The 10,106-nt window shown below is 36.0% G+C and overlaps 1 protein-coding gene across 1 annotated transcript; it reads left to right on the top strand.

Annotated features, from left to right (window-relative positions):
- Positions 1-6,139: 6,139 nt before the first annotated feature.
- Positions 6,140-9,248, top strand: LOC100248459 (zinc finger protein BALDIBIS). Its single transcript, XM_002282215.5, has 3 exons — positions 6,140-7,036; positions 7,173-7,569; positions 7,772-9,248. The coding sequence occupies exons 1-3, from the start codon at positions 6,907-6,909 to the stop codon at positions 8,826-8,828; spliced, it is 1,584 nt and encodes a 527-aa protein (XP_002282251.2). The 5' UTR covers positions 6,140-6,906; the 3' UTR covers positions 8,829-9,248.
- The last annotated feature ends 858 nt before the right edge of the window (positions 9,249-10,106 follow it).

The raw sequence follows: 10,106 nt of genomic DNA, 5'->3' as shown, positions 1-10,106 counted from the left end.
CCTATATACTAAATGCTTATAATAATTTTGTCACATCTACCAACCTGAAAATGCTCCAGAGAGAAAAACAATGATACAGCCAAATCCCGTACATCTTCACTTCTCTGTCCTTCCAAAAAAATGATGAACTTGGCTTAGTTTGGTTAAACTCTATCGACTTAGTCCGGCAGAAGTTAGGAGAAGACAATGTACATAAAAAAAAAAAAAAAAAAAAAAAGGAAGTGGGTCAGTCCCAATTGAGCAAAAGAAGACATGAACGATGAGAAAACAGCAAGTAACAACACAGCCGTGCATATAATCAAAAAAATATTAAACTAGAGGAGAAGATAAAAAAGAAAAGAGAACGAGAATGTAAAAATTGAAAGATGCCATTCTGAGCACTATTCCGCACATGACCTAGATTTGTCCGAGCCAAGATCCCCGGAGACGACATAATAAAGCCAATCTGCCAACCGGGATTTCCTTGTCTCATCCCAATTTCCATGCTTTGCCTTTGATTTTCCTTATGACTTTCTCTTGTCTTTGGAGATTTGTGGTTTGGTCGGTGAAGAAAGCTCCTCCAAAAGTGGTACTTTTTGCTATATGGATTCTTCAAATCCCTTTCTCTTCTTGATAATTCCAATCTCGTATTTTGTTACATAGTCCCAAACTTCCCAACCATACTTCTGCACTCTCTGTGTTACGAAAATAACCCATTTGTAGCACCTAGGGTCGTCATTCACTGAAAGGAAAATCCGAACAAGAATGATGAACTGTTTTATTGCTCTTATTTACAATATTAACCATTGGAAAATCAAATTACTAAAAGTGTTTCTAATCATACCTTCTACCCACCATTTGAAATTTACTAGGATTCTATCACTATAAAAAAAAAAACTTCAAAATTATTACCAAATTTCACTGGCCCTAATAATAACTAGGCAAAACCCACGTGAAACTCGTGGTTTCTCCGATTCCATTAAACAAGTTGGAAAAAGGTCTTAAAATTTAGTCTGAAAGAACCCATATAATCAGTATCCGTCTGAAGAAGCAGGGTATGTGTGGTCTGACAGGCGAGCAGTTAGGATTGGGAAAAGGCAGGTGAGGAAGCTTCATGGAAACACACAAACCGATGATACCCATGTGTGGATTTTGTCTGGAAATGGAGATACTTTGTTTGTAAGGACTAAGGAAAGAGCATTGTCATTGTTCTCCCCGATATAAATTTCGTGGATAATGATGTGGGATCCTATGTGTTTTTGGACAAACCTTTCATCCAAGCTCTGCCCACGTAGTCATGAGATTCACTAGAGAATTAAGCTGTAGTTTTATATGCAAATCAGCCATGTTTTGGAATTTCATGAGGAAGGAGCTATGCAGATTCATGCTCATGTTGGGTCCCATTAAATGATTGAAATCACGGGGTTTCTAGTACAAATGCATTTCCCCTCATGCCCCATTATTAAAGTCAAATGTGAAATCAATCAACCCCCCCGCCCCCCTTTTTTTTTTTTTTTTTTTTTTTTTTTCTCTCATTATGAAAATAAATGTGGGACATATGAAAGAAAAATCAAATATATGGTTGAGTTTAATAACCCTTTTTTCTCGTCTTTTAATGTTATTTGATATGTTTAAAATAATTTTTTATATTTTTTATTTTTTATAGTAAATTGATAAATTTAGAGTTATTTTCATTTCTAACCGTGAACATTATCTGCTTCAAATTTTATCGATTAAAATAATTGTTAAAATACACCCACTTAAAATCCTTTCACTTAATTAAATTTCTTCAAAAATGTTTTTTTAGGAGTGTTAAGTAACGACATTTGAACCAATCGGTGCTTAAGGAGGTCTAAGTTATGATTGAAATTTTTTAGGATTAATTTCAATGTTTAAAATGATAATAAGCTAAGACCCTATTAAAAAATATAAATATGAAGATAGAGTTATCACTTCAATGTTTACACATTTACCGAAAGTAAAATTATTTTTAGGATTAATTTCATTTACTTCCTAAGGTTTTGACTAAATACATTTAGTCTCTACAAATTTAAAATTTTATGAAATATCTCCCTTATTATTCTTATTTCTAATTTTCATTCACATTCTTTCTCATTTAAATAAGGGAGGTATTTGATAAAATTTTAAATAAATAAAGATTAAATGTATTTAACCAAAATCTAAGGAGGTAATTGAAACTAACCTTTATTTTATTTTTAAAAATTAAAATATCAAGCATGCTCTTATAAAGTGCGTGACGTCATTTTCCATATAAACTTATACGGGGACAGATATATCCAAGGTTTAAGAACCCCGAGCCCAAGCCTGATTGCATCCAATGTGGGCTGGGCCCAAGTGGGGAACTCAGCCTTTTAATAACCTCATCATGAGTTGTCAGCCACTAGATGATCCAGCTGGATACAGTCGACGGCGGATGTTGAGTGGATATGTTCTGTTTTTATCCGCCAACGAAGCAAAATATATTATCTTATGATATCGCTGTCGCCGTATAAATCAAGTTAGTGTCACCTCTATTATTTTTATTCCCTAAATAAAAATTTGTGTAATAAAATTACGTAATTTTTTGGCTATTAACTATTTTTTTATTTTAAAATTAATTAAAAAAATAAGTATATGTTTGAATACATGTCTTATATCTTTTAAAATCATTTTAAAATTTTTTTTAATTTGAGATATTAAAAAAAATTATATTATTATTTTTTCAATATAACCTGTCTTATATAAAAATTATTTTATTATTTTTTGGAAGAATTACTTTATTATAAATAATTTTTTTAAAAAATAATTTCTAAATTTCGTGATTTCAAAAGTGCTTTCGAAACTTAAATGTGCTTTCAAATTTACAAAACTGATTTTTTAACTTTTAATGAAGTAAAAAAGAAAGACTTTTTGTAAGGATATCTAATTCCTTTTTGGACGACAGCACCTAATTTAAATAAGACATGTGGGGTTAATTGCAGCAAGTAAATAAAGCAATAATAAAAAAACAAGAAAATAAACCCAAAAGCAAACTATTCATATATGTATGCAATGGTCAATCAAAGGGTACATCCGCATCTTAATTAACTGTCCCACATCGGAAAAGGACTGCAACACCCCACTTTGAAAAATTCCACCAAACTCTCAAAGCTGTACTTCTACTTCCTACCCTTTCCATGCAAACAATATTACATTTCTATTCCTATATAAAATAATTTATTAAATAAAATAAATAATTAAAAAAATAAATATCAGCTCTCTCTCCCCCCTCTCTCTCTCTCTTGAATATTCTCTCTTCTCAATACCTAAACCCAACAGTGATTAATTTTAAAGCATATGCCTTTGCATTGGAGGGAGGGATATTCTATTCCATGACTTGGATAATCAAAAGAAAGAACAAAACAAGGAGTTAAAATAAATATATAAATAAAATCTTGAGTTTCCCAAGAGAATTAGGGTTTTGGGGTATGAACACTTGGGGCTGTGTGTTGTCTTGTGTTTTCAGGAGGATCAAGGAGATAGCTAGGAAGCATCCATGTCCTTCCAAATCAATGCCCAAATGCATCACTCCAAAAGTGGTTGAATTATATATATGCCCTATGGATATATCAATCAAGTATGCTTTAATTCTTTTTTAATTAATTTCAGTGGAGGAGTAGTACTAGCATGACATGATGGGTGATAGGTGTAGAGGAACAACCAATCACAGGAGGGCACGTAGGATTTGCTAATTCTGAAAATTTGATTCTAGGGTTTTAATACTTTGGACACGCAGCCCATGCTTTGCTTTTATTAAATTTGAATTAGGGTTTTGGTGGGGTTTTAGGTAAAGAAAGGAAACGTAACTGGAAAGGAAGGGAAGGGAAGGGAAGAGTAGTCATGGGGGGTGTGATTGAAACATAGAAAGAGGGTTTGAATCTCAGGATCTGGAAACATGGGTTTGAATTTCAATTTCAAACCCCAAATTATTGAATGAGAACTTAAAAAAAGATCCAGGCCTGTAATGAAAAAGAGGAGCCATGATTGAGAGTCAGAAAAAGGAGCTATCTAGTCCTCCTCTATTAAACAAAATTGTCCTTTTGAATTAAATCTGAATAAATTCAGTTCCTACTACTTCTTCCAACATAAATTTCACTAAAGAAGTTTCAAAAAAAAAAAAAGTTAAAAACCCAAAGAGATTATTATTAAATCCCACCATAAAAAAAAATCTATTTAATTACATTTAAAAAAAATTAATAATAATTATAGAGTATGAGAAAATGAAAATATGGTGTGAATTGAAGAAACGGTGATAAGGGAAAGTGATACTTTAAACGTGTTGATTCAAAACTGTGGCCATGCATGATTTGGGTGTCCCCACCTTATATGCCATTCAAGTACTATCAAGCTTACAATCTCACCTTGCTGGACTCAACTTTTGAGCTTCACAATTCTCCTTCACTTTTCTTTTATCATTTTTTTATTTGACTCCAACAATTAATTTTATTAACTTTTTTAGTAATAGTAATAATTATTATTATTATTTTTTTGTGAAATGATGTTTTTGGACAAGGTAGGAGGTGTTTGTTTGTTTGTTTCCATACAAGTGAAATTATCATTTAATCTAAGAAAGAAGGTAACATGTTGATATGGTGATGAGAGTTTGGTATGAGTACTTGTCGTTTTCTAAGATTATGAAAAATATATGAAGATTAATGTTAAAAATAAAGGACCCAACAAGATTAACTGTATCCGAAATGACAATTATTTAATGCTTTCATTCTCTTCAATTTGTGGAAATTTGTGGTTGAGAAGTAACATAATTGTTGGAGATCTAGTGGAAGATACCATTCTTGGTGTATATTTTACCTCCGGCAAAAGTAAATTGGACAAAGACTTTTGCAAATAAATAGATTATGTTATGTATAGTTGATTTGATTTGATTGATGTTTTGATTTTGATTTTTAGGCCTAAGAGCATATTCTTGAAATTGAGTGAGTTAACAAATGATTTTTTTTTTTTTTAGCCTTGAAAAAAATAAATTTGAATTTAGAGGTGGGAAATTTAACTTTTTTGATTTATGAAATTTGTCTCCTTTATATGAAACTTTTTAATAGAAATATATTTTCAATTTTCTCTCTCTATCTTTTTCCTTTTTGACTTTGATTTTATCATTTATTTTTTTATTTTATTCAAGGGTTGATTTTAATAATCTTTCAAATCTAGATCTATGATCAAAATTTTGATGTGTACAAAATTAAAGAATAAAAAACGAAAAAAAATCAAAGACCAAGTATAAGAAAAGTGATGATCCTTTATTAGTATGAAGACCTAATTGTGATAATTTTGGCTTTTGATGAGCCCACATGGACCCCAAAAATTTGTGCCCCATTAATCTAATCCAAAAATTTCTTATTGTGATTGGTTGAATTTGTAGTATCATAGTTGGATATCTGGTTGGATATCTTATCCATGCAACATTCACCCTCTTACTTACACATCAAGAAAGAGAAAAAACAATGAAAATGATTTAAAATTAGGTGTTGGGATAAACTTTAGATTTATTTCATTTTGTAGGATATCAATACACAAATTTGGGAGGACAGAAACCCACATTAATTGTATGTTATATGTTCTAAATAATTAAAATTAAAATTTGTTGTTGGGTATAATTCAGTAGTATTTTGACATAATACATACAACCATGAACAATGTTTGAAGATGAGAAATTAAGGATAATTCAATTTTTTGGGGTCCCCGACACAACTAAATTGAGGGAGGTGGTAGGAAATGGAGGAGGAAGTGAAGGAAGGGAGAAAAGATGCCTTTGAAATCCCAGGGAAGCAGCGGAGGGGAGTAGAGTGATGAGTAGGGGGGGAGCGAATTTCTAGATAAATGTGTGTGAGTGTCCCGTGGGGTGGTGGACACTGGACATATCAAGCGGTACCAGTCATCTCTGTCTTTGTATTATCAAACTTTCCTTCTCTTTCCTCTTCTCTCTCTCTCCCTCTTTCCTCCTCTCTCTCTCTCAGTCCTCACTGCCACTGACACCTGGGTCCACAGCTCCTCCTCCTTAGTCCTTACTCGCCACCACTCCCCTAACTCTACTTACCACTCTCAAGGTGTCACGGACGCCACCATCTCAGCCACATCACCATGCCTTTCTCTCTCTCTCTCTCTCGCCTTTCATCATGCATCTTACAATTATAACATAATCATTTTTACCTGATGAATGGCTGGCTGTAAAGGCATTTCACTTTTTCTCTCTCCCTTTCTTACCTTTTTCAAATCCAGTTTGCTTCTATCTTTTACCCCACTTTTCTTTCTTTTTAATATTGGCTTTTTTAATTATTTTTTAATATTCTTCTCCTGCTATAAATAATACAACATTGAGCTCATCGACCACGATAAGACCCACTTCTCACCTTACTGAGATATACGTGTAGTTGCACAATACTGTGCTCACATATCACTACTGTTTGCCGTTGCTGCTCCTTATTCACTTGGTAAATTTTCGATTTTTTTCCCTATATAGTCTGGAGAGAGAGGAGGTGGTGGTCCAGTTGAGTCTATGGCTGACCGACTTTGAGAGAAACGTGTTAGATAAGGAGAGAGAGAGAGAGAGAGAGGGAGAGAGGCAATATTCTCTCAAGCTTTCATTTTTTTCCTTCTTTGGTGTTCTTTTTCTGGGTGTTAGAACAAAGTGGCGAAGATCTTCGATTTATAGAGTGGGGAACTAGGTCCAATTGGTTCCCTCTTTTTTTCCCTCTCTTTTTGGTTCTTCTGGGAAGTGGCTGGAAATCTAGTGAGATTTATTGGGTTGTGTTCATCAGCAAAGGTTTTGTTATTTTGTTCTATTTTTGGGGTTGTACTGTTGTAGCTTTTTGGGTGGTTCTTCTGGGTGTAAGTAGTTTAGGACATACCCAGTTGCTTGAAATTCAGTTGCAAATGATGGCTGAAGATGGGCTCACACTTCCCTCTTCCATCAGAGGTTTTGTTCAAGAACCAAATTCAAACCCTAACCCTAACCCTAGTGCAAATCCAGTGAAGAAGAAGAGAAATTTACCAGGAACGCCAGGTAAGAATGACTTCACCCTCCTACTTCATACCTTTCTTCAGTTCTTTTGTCTGCTGAGTATGTGGATGGGTGTTTTTACTTATCATCTTAATTGGGTGTTCATATTATTATTATTATTATTTTCTGTTTTGGACAGATCCAGAAGCAGAAGTCATCGCTCTATCACCAAAATCACTCATGGCCACGAACCGATTCATCTGTGAAATCTGTAACAAGGGTTTCCAGAGAGACCAGAACTTGCAGCTTCACAGGCGAGGCCACAATCTTCCATGGAAGCTCCGGCAAAGAACAAGCAAGGAGGTCCGGAAGAAGGTGTACATATGCCCGGAAAAGTCCTGTGTGCACCACAATCCAACCAGGGCCCTAGGAGACCTCACCGGAATAAAGAAGCATTACAGTAGAAAACACGGTGAGAAGAAGTGGAAGTGCGAGAAATGTTCCAAGAAATATGCAGTTCAGTCAGATTGGAAAGCTCATAGTAAAATTTGTGGCACCAGAGAGTACAAATGCGACTGTGGAACTCTCTTCTCCAGGTAACACTCTTGAGTCTTTAACATCTCTCTCTCTTCTTTCTCTTTCCAATATTCAAATTCTCCACTTTATATAATTAGCTTGTTCAAGAAATAAATGCTCTCAAGTAGATTAGTTGAATTTAATGCGGTCAGACCAAAGGGTTAAAAACTTAAACGTTAACTATGATGTTGAGATGGGTTCGATCTGTGTGACTTGAAACAGGAAGGACAGCTTCATCACCCACAGGGCCTTCTGTGATGCTTTAGCTGAGGAAAGTGCCAGGCTCACTTCAGTTTCAGCACCGAATCCAATCTTCAGAAATGAGTTGATGAATGGGAGCATTAGCAACCCACAAGCCCACATAATCCCCCAATTTTCCTCAGTTTTTCGGCCTGAATTTGTGGGCTCGGAGCAGCTGGTTGGGCATCTCAATGCAGATGGGCAGAAGCCAAGGTTGCCACTGTGGCTGGACCATGCCAATTCCCACCTCAACAACCCCATTGGGGTTAACACTAATGGTTCCTTTTTGGCACCGACATCCGCTGGGTTGCCTGAAATGGTGCAAACAGCGCCCATGAGTATGTATGGATCACCGGCATCATCACAGAATCAGTGGCTCCAAAGGTGTTCAGAAGCGTCATTTACTTCATCCACATTGCCACGGGTGTTAAAGGAGGAGGAAGAGAACAAAGGAAATTTGTCTGAGAGCATAACTTCCTTGTTCTCAAGTAATCAGAATCAACAAGAAAGCTCGGCTCACATGTCAGCAACCGCACTCTTGCAGAAAGCTGCCCAAATGGGGTCTACAAAGAGCAACTCAGCCTTCTTCAGTACTACAGGATTCGGTTCCATCAACTCATCCCTCTCCAATACTACGCCCTTCAGCTCTTATCCCCATGGCAGAAGCAACAACCAAGTCCACAAGTTTCTTATCAGGCAGTCAAACCAATCCGACAGCATGAACCAACTCATCAACTCAACATCACCCTCCTCCACCATGGGAGATGGACTGCTGATGGGTGATATGAACTCAACCCCATTAGTGGACACTGCCAAGAACAACATGGACCATTTTCTGATGGTCCCATCAAATCCCAAGCAAGCCCAACAGATTGCAGGGAAGTTCCATGCAAGTTCCAATGAAGTTGAACGCGGTCTAACCAGAGATTTTCTGGGTGTGGGAAGTGATGCAAGCAGACCCTTCTTGCAACAAGAGCTGGCTAAGTTTGCTTCAATGGGTTCAGCCATGGGCATGAGCCAATACAGTGGAAACCACTGAACCACATAGATATATGTTGTAAGAGACTCTCCTTGTATTCCAATCATAAACTATGAAAACTAGCTAGTTTAAGATCAGCAACATACACTTAGAATCAAAATCAGAATCAAACCCTTTGTATTGGTGAAAACAACACCGGAGGGAAAGAGAGAGAAAAGCGACTTTGCAATTGCAGGGGATCGGGAGAGGGAGAGAGAGTGAGAGCCGAGTTCTGCATGTGAGTAATTTTCTTACTTTCACTGACGTTGATTGCCTTATCATCACTGTACTGTGACTGTTTCTTGACACAGCCACATTTGAGCCGTAGATTTGAGACAATAATGGTGTCATCTGGTGGGACCTACAATGTATGGCCTGCACTTACTTTGTACCTTCACTATAAATTTGAAAGGGCCGGTGACCCAGTCTGTTTTAGCGTGATGCTTGGGTGTTTCTCTCATTTTCTGTCTAAAATGGTTGCCATGAGAAGACCGCACGATGTGTTGACCTAGGTCAAACCAACTTGGTGTTCCACTCAACCTTTGTGGGCTGCGGTTCCCACAAGTCACTCCCATCCGCAGCAGTCCTAATAAGTTGCCCCAAAATATCTCATGGTTCCACCCTTAATTTTTGTTTTTATTTTTTTTTATTTTAAAAGAAAGGGACGTTTCATATCATCAACGTTTTAAAAACGCAGACACAAAAAATACCATTTAACATTTATGTATATTATTTTTAATCTTTAACTATCAACCACAGAATATAATTCTCATTAGTTCAGAAACAAGGCTTCATTCTAGAATGTCAACGAGACTTATGTTTTCCCGGCCAAGCTTTTGTGGTGATTTTTTAGATATTTAGAAGTGGCCAAAGACTAGGAGATAAAGAAGCAGAAGAAGCCAAAACAGATGATCTGCCATGTTTTTGCCTTGGTAGAACCTAGGCAAATTCTTCTCAAAAATCAAGCAATAATTAATGAGAAGCAAATCTCAAGGGGATTTCTGCCCTAGGCAAAAACCTGACATGAAGCTATGAATTTTTTAAAATTGAAGAGGGGGATCCATGAGTTGAGCTGTGGTAGGATATCTGAGTTCAAGTTCTTTTTGAAGATCAAGATGGTGCCACGTGTACTATCACAGGCACTAAATTTATTAGCAAATAGAGGCCCTACAAGCCTACCTTTTTCAAACCCAACGGAAGTACGAGTACTAACACAAAAAAAATACAACTTAGTGAAAAATCTTGACTGATATTAACTCTCAAGTAATTACAATGATATAACCATGACCACTTCAATAA

The sequence above is a fragment of the Vitis vinifera genome, chromosome 6 (assembly GCF_030704535.1).
Source record: "Vitis vinifera cultivar Pinot Noir 40024 chromosome 6, ASM3070453v1".
Classification (NCBI taxonomy): Eukaryota; Viridiplantae; Streptophyta; class Magnoliopsida; order Vitales; family Vitaceae; genus Vitis; species Vitis vinifera.
This window is presented reverse-complemented; position numbering and strand designations above follow the sequence as displayed.

Coding starts and splice junctions, on each gene's coding strand:
- LOC100248459 (XM_002282215.5), top strand. CDS start 6,907: ATGATGGCTGAAGATGGGCTCACACTTCCCTCTTCCATCAGAGGTTTT. Junction 7,037..7,172: donor AAATTTACCAGGAACGCCAG/GTAAGAATGACT, acceptor TGTTTTGGACAG/ATCCAGAAGCAGAAGTCATC. Junction 7,570..7,771: donor TGTGGAACTCTCTTCTCCAG/GTAACACTCTTG, acceptor GACTTGAAACAG/GAAGGACAGCTTCATCACCC.